This window comes from Platalea leucorodia, assembly GCF_965183815.1.
Source record: "Platalea leucorodia genome assembly, chromosome: 1".
Taxonomy (NCBI): domain Eukaryota; kingdom Metazoa; phylum Chordata; class Aves; order Pelecaniformes; family Threskiornithidae; genus Platalea; species Platalea leucorodia.
In genome coordinates this window covers 31,858,626-31,874,333 of record NC_138823.1, presented here as the reverse complement: position 1 = coordinate 31,874,333, position 15,708 = coordinate 31,858,626, and the positions used below count along the sequence as shown (strand labels likewise).

At 42.9% G+C, this 15,708-nt stretch overlaps 1 protein-coding gene across 2 annotated transcripts; it reads left to right on the top strand.

The window, feature by feature from the left end:
• Window positions 1-1,902: 1,902 nt before the first annotated feature.
• MRPL53 (mitochondrial ribosomal protein L53) lies at window positions 1,903-13,913 on the top strand. 2 transcript variants are annotated; one of them, XR_014228962.1, is made up of 4 exons: window positions 1,903-2,008; window positions 3,514-3,626; window positions 5,351-5,783; window positions 8,841-13,913. XR_014228962.1 is itself a non-coding variant. In XM_082319495.1 (3 exons), the coding sequence occupies exons 1-3, from the start codon at window positions 1,920-1,922 to the stop codon at window positions 5,476-5,478; spliced, it is 330 nt and encodes a 109-aa protein (XP_082175621.1). In that variant the 5' UTR covers window positions 1,903-1,919; the 3' UTR covers window positions 5,479-6,225. The 2 variants fall into 2 exon arrangements, 1 of the variants encoding a protein (XP_082175621.1); XM_082319495.1 differs by lacking the exon at window positions 8,841-13,913 and having other exon boundaries at window positions 5,351-6,225.
• The last annotated feature ends 1,795 nt before the right edge of the window (window positions 13,914-15,708 follow it).

The following is a 15,708-nucleotide window of genomic DNA, read 5'->3' as shown; positions in this document are numbered from 1 at the left end:
CTGTCTAATTTAGTAACTGTAAAAGTTATCACTCTCACCAGAATTACCATCAGCTAAAACTATTGCATCTAGAGTAAGTGTTGAGAAAGACTTGGTCATCAACAAGTAGGGTAGCATCCAAGGATGGGATATTCCTACTCATGGTCCCTTGGTTTCATTTCACAGATACAGTCTATTTTTTGACAGGAGGAAAAGAACACAGAGCCTTTCAGTTACCAGATACCTGTTCTTTCATGCTACTGTGAATCTCTTGGACTTCAAAAAATTAAAAACTTGAAAAAGCAGAGATGGTTTTTGATTATTCCAAACAGATCACTTAAGGAGAAAGATGCAACTTTTACTGCTGACAATAAATGTTAAAAAGTTAACCAATCTGAGCACGGAAAGGAGTAAACAAAATTTTCTTTTCATTTAATTGTGCAACGTAAGCTAAACATTCTTCATGAAGTTACTATCAAAATGCAATAACAGCAAATATAAAGCTGGTTTTGCCATGCATATTTTTAAGTCAGCAAATGCCATCGTACCAACAGTGTGGAGAATGGAGCCCTTAGAGAAATCAGTGATCATTCTTTCTTCCTCAGTCCTTTGCTGATGTTATTTCTTCTGTGCTGCCATAGAAGCTAATGGAAATTTTGCTACAGATTTTAAATGGAATACATCAAGGTCTTTGTGTTATAATGAAGAAAGAGATGCCAAAATTTTGTCAGTTACTTTTGCCTTCTAAATGTAAAATACGCTACCTATCTGGTCCTGTATCTGATCCTATTAAATAGCAAAAATTCCTATTTAAATCAGCCATTTACTGGTTACAGTGGAGTCTTTCAAAAGATATCTCAGAGAAGTGTATTTTTTCCTATAATGGAAAGATTATGATATAAAAAAGAATAAAAACATTAAATATTAAAACTGTATTGACTCTGCTGTGTTTAGTTTTGCTACTTAATTTCTCTTGGCTAAATCTCAGTGAAGAAGATGATTTTTCTCAATGACTAGGTGATTTTTTAAAAAAAGAGGGCTTCCAAAAAAAAAAAAGATAAGCTCCTAAAAATGGGTTACCCATAACAAGGGATGCTAGGTATTTACTACAGTTCCTGTAGGTCGGAATGGGTCCATATTGACTATTCCACAGCCATTCACAACGGGTGTTTAAATGCCTTTGCTACTGGGTTGATTCCATCCCATCCCTAACGCCTCTGAAGACCTCGGTGCTGTTGAGCAGAAGGAAGCCATGAGACCGCTGCAGCAATTTATCAGGGAGGTTTCTGCCATCTGGTGGAAAATGCACAGCTGACACCAACCACACCGACATCCAAACCCCTTTGTTTCAAGGCCAGGTGTGCAACTAACCCGCCAGAAAAAAAACCAAACGGATTCACTCCCAGGAGCATCGCCCCTCACAAGTCTCTCTTCAGCCTGATCTATTGCAAAATATTGCCTCTAATTTATCCTTAGCCATATCGGCTACTCCTTACTGATCCTCATTAATATCCTTGTCTATCCACTTGTATTAAATAAACTACTTCTGGAAGACATCAAAAGCTGTGACGTCATAGGGGTAGATTTGACATAAAGAAAACAAGCCCAACCTTGCTCCGTAAGTTTATGGATACTACATACTATAGCTTCCCACAAGCGTTACCCCACGCCCTCTGCCTCCTGCATGCAAGTCTTAACGGCACAAGGGCCTGCTACTTCTGCTGCAGAGCCCAGAGGCGGTCTTTTGTGTCAATTTTGTGTCAAAAGTGTGACTTTTTTTTTTTCTAACTGTATCTACTGTGCTACAGAGCCAGGGGAGGCGCCGGGAGGCCGCCGCGGACTACATTTCCCAGGGGCCGGCGGGGCGGACGGCACGCCCGCCTCCATTTCCCGCCTCTGCGAGGGGGCTGCTGGGAGCTGTAGTAGAGGGCGGAAAGAAGATGGCGTCCCGGATCCGGGTGGTGCTGCGGCCGGTGAAGAGTATCGTGGTCCGCTTCTGCCCCTTCGAGTCCAACGTGGAGAGCACGAGGTGAGGGGGCTGCGGGGGAAGCGCCGGCCCCGGCCCCGGCCCCGGCCCCGGCCCCGCGGCGGCCTGGGCATGCTCTGGCTGTCGGGCCTGCGCCCGGCGGGGAGGCCTTGGCCGGGCTCGCCTACCTGTAAGCCACCCAACGCCCTTCCTGCGCCCGGGGCGTGGGTTCTGTGCGTTTCACGGCAGGTGCGAGGGCTGGACTTTTTGCCTTTAATTTTATTTATTCGGGTAGAGGCTGGGGGTCTGTGTGCCCGCAGTGCGGCCTGTGCCCCTCGCTGTGCCGGGGCTCTGCGGCGGGGCACAGGCCTGCTCCCCTCCGCCCGTGGAAGCGCGGAGGGTCCCTGAGGAGCGGGGGAGCGGCCGCCGCCCGGGTCGCGGCAGTGGCAGATGCAACACGGAGCCGTTAAAGCGGCTGTCGCTGCAGGGCCCCCTGACTCCCTGTCACTGTAGCCAGCAAAAGTAAGACGTCCTGGGAGCAAATCATGAGGGAAATGGCAGCATCTGGTGTACCCTCTCTGGCGAAGAACCTTGTTTTCCCAAACTTCTGCATCCGCTGTACTGTAGCGTTCATGATCTCCGTCTTTGAAGGCTTGCATTTATCAGGGCTTCATAGCTTAGCCTAGGCAGAACCTTAATGTTTCAGAATGAGAAAATGCTGTGTTTGTCGCAAGGGCTCTGTTTATGGTGTTACCAGGATGCACACAGCGTTCATTCTCTGCTGATTTTTGGAGGATGTCTGTGCCTACACGTAGACCCTTGCATGTAGGCGTGTGCATTTAGCTTTACCCAACCACCCAGGGAGATGCCCTTCTCCATTGCTGAGCCTGTAGGTGAGGGTCTGTAGTCACTAGTTCAAATGCTGGTAATGGGAGAGAGGGGGGCAACAGCTGCTGCTCTATCTTGGTAATTAACTGTTAGAGAAATCTAAGTAATTATGCTTCTTGAGTGATGTAAAAGTTCTGCACCAAACAACGGTAAAATGTCATTTTGCAATAGCTTTACAGACGCATCTACTTTTGAAATGAACTTAGTTACACGACTTAACTTAGAATGTCTTTTAAGCTGCCAGAATGTCAAGTAGCCGTGATGCATTTCAGAAATCTGCAGGGGACCGATGATGTTAAATAAATAAATGCTGTCTCAAGCCCAAACAATAAAACATTGGCAAGCAACTGGTGTATAAAGAAAAATGAAAATTACTTTGCTGATTTTTTTTTTATTATGTTAACTAACCCAGCTGAGAGAAATGCAGAAAGTGCATACACTGAACTGTTGCAAAATTCTTTGGTATGCTTTTTACATGTAGCATATAAGTACTATCCATTTGGATTTTTAAGAGTGATTATCTCATAAGAAGTACCTGTCTGCAATTATTAAATACAAATCCTATTTTGTTTGTACTTTTGTTGCCCAGCAATATCAAGATATTCAAATTGGTTTTAGAAGTATACTTACTAAAATTTCGATCTACAACATACTTACTATCTTTCCAAATATATTTTCAGAAAATTTCTTGGATGTATAAACCATAAAAAAATCCAGGCCACTAATAGAAACTGTGAAGTGACTGCTGATGTGAGACATGATGGGTCTGAACCACTTGTAGATGTTATGTTTGGTAAGGAGTTCATTTTTAATCTCGACAAAAAAAAGACCTTCTGCATTTGTGTTGTTATGATGTTACTGCCTTCTCTGTGATTTTTTTTTTTTACTGTTGTTACTTTTTTCTGGTTCTAGTCCATAGCTAGGTGTTGTGCAGCTCGGAGGAAAAAAGGAAGAAGGAGTCACTAACAGCCTGATGTCTAGATAAATATGTATGTATGTCTTAGTACTACAGTTAGATCTAGTGGATCTTAGATCAAAGAACTGACTTAACTTTAGGGTTGAGTCTACTTTTGTAGTGACATATTTGTGTGACCTTGCAGTCAGGTACCACTCCAGGGAAGTAGTGTAGCTCTGGTTGGATGTAAGAATGTTCACTCTCTGTAATTTTTTTAATGTTAGCTGTGGTGGAGGTATCTCAGTCTTGAGAACAGAAAAGTTGAATGCCTTTAGTTGCTTATGCAACTGAGTAACTTAGTATGCAGTTTGAAGGAACTGCTCATATGGGTAAGACCATACATGTGCAGATGGACTTGCAGAATGAGGTCAACTGATGTACAACAAATTTCTTGGTTTCCTTTGAGGGTATAGTGAGCAGGCGGGGAACTGATGGTGGAAATTTCATCAGTTCTGGAAGCGGCCCAGATTCTAGGCCGTGAACAGATGGCTCTAATCTGCTTTTGTCCTTTTCTCTGGCTGCATCTTCTTTCCTGCTGTGCTGTAATGGACCAATATGTCATGTAGCCCAATAAAGTTTTCATTATTATTGATTCTCGCTACCTCCTTTTCTTTAAACTTTCTATCAAGTATAGGAATATATTTACTGAATCGGTAGAAATGTCAAGAGTGTTGAATGTACTTCATTTTGCTTAGGAAAGTCTAGTTATTTCACTGTCGACATTGCTTTTTTCTCCCTTCCCCCCTGCCTCTGCCTTTCCTATCCTTGTCTCTAACTGTGATGTATTAAGACTTAAGCAGTAAAGCTTAATGTTTTTCACAGTGTAAAACCAAAACAATTTATTTCACTAATGCCAAGAGCTACAGCTCTGAACTCTTCGTTTTCTAAGAGCTGATTACTTTCCAAGAGAAGAGTTTGCAGCCCTTGTAGTTGGCAAACATGGGACTGGAACTTGGATGACATGCATGGTATTGCATTATATGTGTTTGAGTATGGCTTTTGTATTTGCAAATCTTGCAAAAATAAATAATTAACTTAGGTACAATACTTAACTTCTACTGCCTCCTCCCTGTTTTAAAATAATTTCTGTCAGAATTTTAGAAATCCTAGTGCTCTCTACTTTTTTACATTATAATCACCAGATTGTGTAAACCAATTTGTTGTTTTGGCTAAAGAAGTAAGTTAAACGGACCATAGACAACATGCTGCTAAAATGCTGAGCCATGTGTGGAAATTACGCCTTCCAGTGCCTTCTGTGCCTTCTGTTTTGAGGGCATAGTATGAGCCATTCTCATCAAATATGTGCTCTTACTATAGGTATATCTAGACAAATGTTTCAGATTTTTCAATAATGCAATACAAAAGTGAAAATTACATGTATTGTGTGCAGTGTAATACATTTGTTTGGTGGTGGTGCATAATCAGATTTCTTGGTAAGTGGAATACTTTCTAGTCAGACAAGATGAACAGGGTATTTGGATTTATATATACAAAACAGAACTGCACACTAAAGTAACTGTGACTTAGACTTTGTGACTTCTTAATTTTTTTTCCCCTTACAGCTGATGGAGAGCGATTGATAATGAAGGGAGCCAACTTGACAACAATAGAAATGTTAACAGCATTGGGGTCCAGATGTAATGCAAAAGAGCTTAAGGAAGAACAGAAAAGCAAGCAGAAGAGTCCTTGAAGAACAGAAAAACAACTGTGTTTGCATTTACATGTGTTAAAAACAGCAGGCTGCACAGAAGGCTTTTCTCCTATGCAACAAAATCTGAAAGAGAGAGATGGCCAAAACACTGACCAGTTTAACATGCAGCAGAACAAAACAGTTAAATGTTCCCTCTCTTCACCTGAAGGAAAACATAGTGGATCAACAAATCTTCTAACACTAGTGGGTCAGAGTGGCTTAAGATGCATGAATGTGTCTTTCCATGCAGCTGCCTCTCAGTCGTCTGCATGTCGGACTAATATCACATGTATTTGCATATAAATGTAAATAATGCACATTCGCTATTAAATTAATATTACAGTGAAGACAAATCTCTTTAGACATTATTTCCTACAAAATTTCTATACAGTGGAATGGAAAATATTATTAGAGTGGTTATGATTTCTGAAAATCGTTAAATACAAAAATTTGAAGAAAACTTTTAAAGTATTCATCATTGACTTAGCTGAGGGACAGCAAGCTGCAAATACAGAGCAGATTTTGTAACACTATGTTTGTAACACATCTGTTGCTAAGTCCCTGCCATTTACTTCCTCTCTTTTTCAAGAAAGTGTGAAATTTGCTAAATATAAATTTAGCTCAGCAATTAAAGTAACAAGGTAATGGGACTGTGAACACACAGTAGAGCTACTCATCCTGCATAAAAGTAGCTAAGTTTAGCTCAAAGGGAAAGGTAAGTTAGGGTTTTTTTTGATAATTGGAGAAAAGGTCTATCTTTGAAGTTCAGTTTTGTAATATTTTTTCACTCAGTTTTGGGAGATTTCATTAAATATTTTATAAAGATCAAAGGGAGAGCTTTATTTGGTGTTTATAGCCCTATGCCCAACCCTATTATTTATTAAAGTGCGTGCTTAGGTGTCTCAGCTGTATTGCAAAGCTCTGTGAGTTTGCAGGGGTTGATCTCTCCTCAGGCTGTGCAGGTGAAGGTGTCAACTGCACATGTATTTCATGTGCATCAGTTTTGTTCTAGTTCAATTCATAATGAAAATGTAATTAAAGTTTTGAAAATTGCAGGGCATTAGTTCTACCTGTTCTTAATCAGATGACCGACTTCTATAAAATTGTAGTACATATATTTCCAAAGTTAATTTGGCAGCAGATTTAGGGCACAAATCTGAAACTAGTTTTACCTTCCTTTGCCGAGATTTGTAAATGGACGCTGTCCTTTCTGAAAGCAACATTGTTTTAAATAGCACTGTCAAGCTAGTTCTTTGCAACTTCTTCACCAGGATGCTGAAGTCAAGGTGATACCTTATGTTGGAGAATCAGAGCTGTGCTAAAGACGTTTGATGATATTTTATGGTGGCCTCCTTCGTGTGTTTGCAACAAATAAAAGAGAGAGAGAGAAGATGATTGGGGCAGATGGGTCAATGAAATTGAGACATGGGAACAATAGATGTGAATGACTTAGTCTGGGATGAATGCCTTCTCTGCAGTCTGTTATTCTTTTTTCTATTAGGCCACGAACTCTTCCGAGTGGTTTCGGAGTGCTGATCTCCCTTCCAGTGGAGGAGTTACAAAACGGTTTGAGAGGATTTAAAATCCTGTCAAGCTAGAAGAGTATCCTAGAAAGGGGACCAAATAGAAATAAGGCTGTTCAAAGGACAGTTTTGTTTTGTTTTTTTTTTTTTTCCCCAGGTTAGAAGAACATCGTATAGCATGACTTTACCTGAAGAAGATTTACAGGGAAAGTGAGAATTGTTCAAGTGGAAAAACACTGCAGAATTATTCATTCCCTAGTTAATCGTAGAATCATAGAGTAGTTTGCGTTGGTTGGAAGGGACCTTTAAAGGTCGTCTAGTCCAACCCCCCTGCAATTGGCAGGGACATCTACAACTAGATCAGGTTGCTCAGAGCCCCGTCCAACCTGACCTTGAGTGTTTCCAGGGATGGGGCATCTACCACCTCTCCTGGCAACCCGGTCCAGTGTTTCACCACCCTCATCGTAAAAAATTTCTTCCTTATATCTAGTCTGAATCTACCCTCTTTTAGTTTAAAACCATTACCCCTTGTCCTATCGCAACAGATCCTGCTAGAAAGTTTGTCCCCATCTTTCTTATAAGCCCCCTTTAAGTACTGGAAGGCTGCTATAAGGTCTCCCTGCAGCCTTCTCTTCTCCAGGCTGAACAAACCCAGCTCTCTCAGCCTTTCTTCATAGGAGAGGTGTTCCAGCTCTCTGATCATTTTTGTGGCCCTCCTCTGGACCCCCTCCAACAGGTCCGTGTCCTTCCTGTGCTGAGGACCCCAGAGCTGGACGCAGCACTCCAGGTGGGGTCTCACCAGAGTGGAGTAGGGGGGCAGAATCACCTCCCTCGACCTGCTGGCCACGCTTCTTTTCATGCAGCCCAGGATATGGTTGGCTTTCTGGGCTGCGAGAGCACATTGCTGGCTCATGTCCAGCTTTTCATCCACCAGTACCCTCAAGCCCTTCTCCTCAGGGCTGTTCTCAATCCCTTCATCCACCAGTCTGTATCGATACCAGGGATTGCCCCAACCCAGGTGCAGGACCTTGCACTTGGCCTTGTTGATCCTCATGAGGTTCACATGGGCCCACTTCTCAAGCTTGTCCAAGTCCCGTCCCTCAGGCGTGTCAGCTGCACCCCTCAGCTTGGTGTCATCTGCAAACTTGCTGAGGGTGCACTCGATCCCGCTGTCTATGTCATTGATGAAGATATTGAACAGCACTGGTCCCAGTACGGACCCCTGAGGGACACCACTTGTCACCAGTCTCCATCTGGACATAGAGCTGTTGACCACTACCTTCTGGATGCGACCATCCAACCAATTCCTTATCCACTGCACAGTCCACCCATCAAATCCATCTCTCTCCTATTTAGAGAGAAGAATGTTGTAGGGGACTGTGTCAAAGGCCTAACAGAAGTCCAGGTAGATGACATCCGTAGCTCTTGCCTTGTCCACTGATGTAGTCACTATTGTAGAAGGCCACTAGGTTGGTCAGGCAGGACTTGCCCTTGGTGAAGCTGTGCTGGCTGTCTCAAATCACCTCCCTGTCCTCCATGTGCCTCAGCATAGTTGCTAGGAGGCTCTGTTCCATGACCTTCCCAGGCACAGAGGTGAGGCTGACAGGTCGGTAGTTCCCAGGGTCCTCCTTTCTGCCCTTTTTAAAAATGGGTGCAATGGTTCCCATTTCCCAGTCCCCAGGGACTCCACCTGACTGCCATGGCTTTTCAGATATCATGGAGAGTGGCTTGGCAATTACCTCAGCCAGTTCCCTCAGGGCTCTGGGATGCATCTCGTCAGGTCCCGCAGACTTATGTTCAGGTTCCTCAGGTGGTCACGAACAGGATCTTCTCTTACAGTGGGAGGGACTTTGCTCCCCCAGTCCCTGCCTTGTGGTCCATCCGCTCGAGAGGTGTGGGAAGAGAGGTTGCCAGTGAAGACTGAGGCAAAGAAGTTGTTGAGTACCTCAGCCTTCTCCTTGACCGTTGTTACCAGTTTGCCAGTTTTGCTCATCAGTGGGGGTACGCTTTCTTTGACTTTCATGTATATATACACTCAAAAGCCCTCTTACTGTAATATAGCAGTGATTTTTGTGATTTTTTTGTTCTAGTTTTTTCTTTGACAGTTTGTACAACATCAGTGTGTAAAACGTGTTTAAATGTGAAGCACTTACATCCATCTTAAACAATTAGCAATCTGTAAGCACTTAAAGAGTAAAATAGGGGTTAAGTAATATTAAGTTTCTATAGTGTTTATATTGGCCCAAGATTGGGGTTTATATTTATGAAGAGAAAAGGGAGAAAAATGAAGATCCTATTTCAGGCTTTTTAGACACAAAATAAATCCTCTTCACTGTTGAAGTAAGGTGTTTTTTTTTTTCTTTACTCGCATGGATAGGCATCCTGCTCTGTGAAGACATACTCTTACTAGGTGCTTTCATTTGAACCCAGAGATGCCCAGCCTTTTTACTTAGGTTAGGCCAAAGGCCTGTAATGTAGCTGTTGAGAGACGACTGACAATTCAGTGGGTGAGATGTTAGCTGATGCTGCTTTTGCTGTGTGTGCCGGTAGCTGCAATTTGCAGTGGTAAAACTCCAATACGTTTTGTGCATGAAAAAGAAGTAATGAATGACTAGGATTTGAATATGTAAGGTATAAAGGAAAACATACAGGACAGAACAATAAAGCTAAAAACTTGCATTCTCAAGACTACAAGATATCGAAGTGATAGAAACAAGCAATATGGGCAAGGAGGTACTCCTCTGGTGATTATTATGCTAATACATAGAAAATTGCTCTCCCTGTGCCATGTAGATAAAGGTACTAATTTATTTTTCAAGTATGTCGAAGATAATCTTTAATGAATTTCTTCTCTAAGCATTTAGATAACTTTGCTGCAAGCTGTTCATACGGTATCAATTTCTGCTGCTGATTGACTGAAACAAAGCCGAGCGACCTGCTGCTCTCACGTCTTCCTGACATGCAGAGTCTAGGGCTGTGGATGGAGAGGGTATTAAGGTCAGTCATGCAGAACAAAGCAGGGCTGAGTGAGCATTGACTTTGCATGTTATTATTCTCTAGCCCACTAATCTTGCTTACTATACCCCACCTAAAATGTGGGTGCCTGCCTAAATATAAAAGGAACTGGAACAGGCCTTAAAAACACTAAGATTAACTAAATACAAACACCACGTCCATGTAGGGTGCCTGATAGCAGGTGATGACACTAAAATGTCCAGATCTTTAATACCTGCAGATTTAAAACAATGATTAGAATCATCTTAGACCTCTTTATCGTACAAATACCTGTTTATTTAGAAGTTCTTGTCAATGCATAGGGAAAATAGTCCTGAAACAGATGAATGTGCCATTCAGATAATATTAGCTGCTCAGGGTACTCCCTTTTTAAATATCTGCAGCATTGCTTTTAGAAAAAGATAATGGTATCTTTATTAAAGATTTCAACCAGGAGCAGCAGTGTTAGCGAACATTTTCACAGCAAATTTTAACTATTAGCTGGCCCGAATAAGTACAAAATTACAATGTCCCGATGCCTTTCTTGCAAGGTAGAGACAAGTAGAAACATGCTATCAGAGGTAGTTCATGCATGCCAGTGCAAATTCTGTTCTTTGTTGTTTGCGGGGCTCTCAATTAGGGCAATTTCATGCTACACGTTGTAGAAAAAGCTGAGTGAAATACAGTATTGCTGTGCAAACCCCACTTGAGGAGTGCAAGATGCTTTAAATCTCAATTATTTTGAAAATGTTGCAATCTAATACATTTTTGCTGTTTGTGAACATGCAAAAGGTGTTATCTACTAATTTCAGAAAATTGCCCACAAGTAAGAAAATTGCCCTGTTGGATGCGGAAGAATGCATTAGTTTTGGTTAGCTTTGCCTAGTTCTTCACCTCTTCTATATATGAATTTTGAATGACCAAGGAGTTTATATGGTGTAAGGAAGCCAAAAAAAAAAAAAAAAGTAAATATCCTTGGACTGTATTTAACACTTCTCAAGACTTTTGCTCCCAAATTTATCTTCTGTGTGCGTGCTCTCCCTGTGCAGGTGTACACACCCCTTGCAGTTTAAGAATTGCTGGCTTACTGCCCACCTCATCAACTAAATGTGCAACCAGTTTCCCTGGATGCCGGGCCCTGCGTCTCCCCTGAGTGGTTTGGAGCCACCTTCAGACTGACAGGACACACATCAGCAGTCCCTCTCCCAGCTGCACTTCCCTCCCCTCCCTTCTCCTAGTGTAATAGCCTTTTTCCTTCCTGGTACTTTGATCTCATCCAGTCTCACCTTTTCCCCTGGAAGGCCCAAGACACTTTTCTGAGTCTTTTTTATCATCTGCCAAGAGTAGCTTCAAGCAGCCAAGGTGCTTTGCTCCTGGTAGACGACTACTTGTTCTCTTCTTCCTGCTCAACCTTGCTCTGTATGCTGAGAAACATCGGGGCAGAGCAGCACGAACGGTTAGAGGTGCTACTTTGCTTCTGATCATCTTTAACTTAACAACAAATTGTCTTTACATTGAGCTGGCCTTCTCAAGATTTCACAAAACTAAGGCCGTGCCCAGGGATAGATGTTAGAGGTGTGAGGGCAAAGGAGTTGCTGACCTGTTTTGATTGTGTCTCGTTAAGTTTCAAAGTGGTGCTCGAAAGCAGGGTTAAGGCGAGCGTAGAGACCCTGCTTCACTTAAAGCAGTCTCCTACTTACTGGCAGTGTTGTCAGCAGAGGTTAATAGCATATTAAAGGAGATCTCTGCATTGTGCTTCACTGGATGAAGCAAGTTTGACTTGCTTACATAAGAAAAGAACATTTCTTTTAAGACAAAGCAGCTGGAAAAGTGCACCAGCAGATCTGTTTGTGAAGGGAATGCTCAGTCAATAGGAGCAAAACGTGGGGAAGAGGAGTCCTTCATGTGCAGGTTTTCACAACTCAGACTGGCAATCCCTGCAGGAAGTTCAGGGGACGGGCAGGAGGCAAAGCAGCAGGTTCCTTCCTTCTCAGGCACTACTTCTCTGTTTCTTTTGACTTCTCCAACCTTTTTTAGCAAGGAGTCAAAGACCAGCCTTACTGTAAAAATAGCATGGTCAGCATGCAAAGCCAGCAAACTTGTCACCTCAAACACAATTCTTGCACAGTTTCACTGAATTGGCTTTTCATTACTGGTGAATCTGAGTGGTTCAAATCACTTGCACGAATAAAAGAAACAATAATTATTTTCATGGAGTTTTTAAAGTCTCTTTTTCTAGGTGAGGCTTTACAGAACTTGTCTTCAAAATCCACTTCTCCAATGAATTTCAAAGTATTTACTGGAAATGGCAAATTTAAGAATCGGATGATTAATTCTTCCTTTCCTTCACATAGCTAGGTCAGTATCAAGTCAAGCTGCACATAAAAGAAAAAGTGCCAGAATCAGTACCAGAAACTATCTTGTGGCAGAAGCATAGGAAAAATCAGGGAACTGCAATGTAATTTCTTACCTCCTTATGGATTTTCTCTGTCCTAGATGTTAGATATGTAAGGTCACATCTTGAGAAGGAATCAAGGATGTAAACCCAAACACCATGAGGCTTTTCAAGTCTAGAAGAGCAAACTGGAGAATACCTGTCGGTCCTGCGTGGTTGCCTGAGATGCCAGAGGCAAGAACTTTCTTAGAAGATCCTTTGAACACAAGCCATGTAGTCAACATGCTTGGCAAACTTAGTGTGTTGGCAATGGGAATGGAATAATAGTAAAAACTAGCATTAGCTTCCAAATGGTTTTCCCTAGGTTCTTCTACAGTCCGTGAAAGAGGAGGTCTCTTCTGAAAGGCGAGTCAGAACTGGAAGCTAATGCTTGAGTGACACCCCGGAGACTCTGCCTCTTCCTGATGCGTGCAGGTGTGAGGAGACTTGTGATTTTTGGCAAAAGCTATCCTTCACCAATAGGGCCCCGAGGATCTATTTCACACCTACGCCCCTGTCGCTCCAGGATGAAGTCCTTTGTGAGCCCTGATCTGGCAGACGGGCTACACATATGCCTAACTCCTTATGAGAGGGCTTTGCGCAACACGAAGAGCAGCAGTTGCGGTCCCTCTCACTCCAATGCTGCTGGGAAAGGTGTTGGTGTCATAGAATCATAGAATCGTTAAGGTTGGAAAAGACCCTTAAGATCATCGAGTCCAACCGTTAACCTAGCACTGCCAAGTCCACCACTAAACCATGTCCTCGAGCACCACGTCTACCCGTCTTTTAAATACCTCCAGGGATGGAGACTCAACCACTTCCCTGGGCAGCCTGTTCCAGTGCCTGACCACCCTTTCGGTGAAGAAGTTTTTCCTAATATCCAACCTAAACCTCCCCTGGCGCAGCTTGAGGACGTTTCCTCATCACATCATGCTGAGAAGACCTTTCCTCTGTAGAGGACCAGTGTCAGGCTCTGCCCTCCAGATTTCTATAGCTGTGATGCTCTCTTTGGTGACATCCTGAGGACGAAAAGTAGTGTAGGCGTTATAACTATAAATTAAACCTTTTTCCTGAGGTTACCTTCACAGTGGTCGATTAATATCATTAGTAATGAAACTCTGCTTATAATATGCAATCAAAAAAATAATGCTAAATCTTTATACACCCCTTCCAAAACCCAGTGGACGCATCTGTAATTTGTGATTCTAAATTTCATAGGCTAATTACTCATCATTGGTAGAAATATTTCTTTTGTCATTATTTATTCCAAATCATTTTGCCATTCCTTGTCCTTGCCCTTATGTCCTTATTGTTCCAGACCACCTAGAAAGGACAAAGTCGAGGGTTTTATTTGGCTTTATTTATAGAGCTTTGGGATAATTTTTTGTACATCTGAGGTTTCTAAAAAGCCACGCCAGAGTATTATCTTTCTGAAAGTCTCCTCTGTGAGCAGGTATCCCCTGCTAATATGCTTTTGTTTTATGCCGATCAAAGGCCTTTTCTGTGCTAAAGCTACAGCTATGGACAATTTGTAGTCATCCTCATCTCTTTTTTAACCTTGTAATGACTATGCTGATTATCAAATTCTGAAGATAAATAAAAATATTTTTATGCTAATATGTGTGGATGTTTGCTATTCAGGGTAGATACTGCTGCTAAATAAAGAGGGTTTTTCAAAGCTTCCAAAGTTAGACACATGCTCGTGTATCTGCAGTCACTGTGAGCTGGGCTGGAACTGACATCAGGTCATTTTTGTCTGGCACGAGTTAAATGAAGCCTGGAGTGCTCTTTCTGGTCACTGTAGGTTCTGGAGCTTTCTCTCCTGTCATTTAGGCAGGGTCCAACTGGTGAGCTGTCACACCATTGCCGCAGTAAACTTTGCCCTCGATGTAAGCATTTCCCTTTAAACTTGCTTTGAACATGCTGCTGACAGCGTACAGGACATACGCTGAGGCTGCCGGCGTGTTAATTGCATTATAGTAATGCTCTGTGGCATCAGCAAGGATCGGGGCTCCGGCAGGCTCGGCACTGAACGCGGGCACACGTGAGCCTGCCCGTCCCCAGCAGCCGGCCACCCGGAGCAGATGCAGCAGTGAGCAGATCCAGAGCAAGGGCTCCTTGGATCCGTGCTCCTTAGACTCAGCCGTGCTGGAGAGTAAGATGGCTTTGTTTTGACTTGAAAACTGAGATGTATCACGGAAAGCCCATTGACAAAACAGAGGCTATGGCCAGCTCTTTTAGCTCAGAGGTAATGACATGCCAATATGCTAGAAGATCTTATGCATATTGACATAAAAATGAAAACTTGTAGGTTCATGTGTTGCTTCATAATCCCTGGTCTAGTATTGCCCAAGCGAAGAGCTCCTGAACAGGAGTAAAGCTTACCTAGGCCAGCTATGCAACCATAGCACGTGTTTCATCATGTCTGCCCGGTGATGACATGGCTGGGAAGGGAAAACCACACTTGTATAACAAGGAAACAGAAACAAAGCTGTGCTACCTATGCAATTTTTCTCATCCATGCCTTGGGGGTGAGTAACTATTATTCATGGACTGCTTTAATTTTTTTCACAGCTGGGGATAGGCTGAAGAGTAAAATTTGGGCTGTGGTGCCCAATTTTCCTGGCAGTTTTTTAAGGCTTTCTTAAGAGGTAATCTTGTCTAGAAGAAGCCTACCAATTAGAGAAGGTACTATATATACACGATATGTCTGTACGCTAGAAGGAAAGCGAGATCCTCCCTTTTACACAGTAAAACAAAGTATAGCGCTATCAGATTGGGCTCCTTCCAAGTTAAACGTATGGGCAGTTTAATGAGTAAAGGTCTAGGGAAAAAGTTACACCGCCTGTGCAACTTGATCAGCGATATGTTGCAGACGAGGAGGTGGTGGTGCTCTGCCCTGCCCAAGCAGCAGGTATTAGGACTTCGAAAGACAAAATATGGCTTGGCTTGCATGCAGTGGGTAACGCTCTGGCTACGTGAAGAGAAACATCAAACACTGCTGGCCACAGCTTCCCAACTCTCACGTCAGACGAAGCATCACTGCACGACGCATACTCGCCCAAAGGAGTAGAATGAAGGTCTCTGTGCACTCTTTCGCCCTGGTCCTTTTCTTTGCACTTGGTAATGAAGGACTGTAATACCCTCCCCTCCTACGGGACGCAAGGGTTTGACTACCTTGGGAAAACATTCACTCTGGCAGGCCCAAGCTGCCAAGGTGGTGGTTGCTCCTAACTGTGGCTACGTGCTTTCCGTGCAGCTAATTTCCACGGAAAAACT

What these genes read in the sequence shown, in the direction of transcription:
- MRPL53 (XM_082319495.1), top strand. Translation starts at nt 1,920, where the DNA reads ATGGCGTCCCGGATCCGGGTGGTGCTGCGGCCGGTGAAGAGTATCGTG. An exon ending in TCCAACGTGGAGAGCACGAG is followed by an intron (nt 2,009 to 3,513) that starts GTGAGGGGGCTG and finishes ATATATTTTCAG; the next exon opens with AAAATTTCTTGGATGTATAA. An exon ending in ACTTGTAGATGTTATGTTTG is followed by an intron (nt 3,627 to 5,350) that starts GTAAGGAGTTCA and finishes TTCCCCTTACAG; the next exon opens with CTGATGGAGAGCGATTGATA.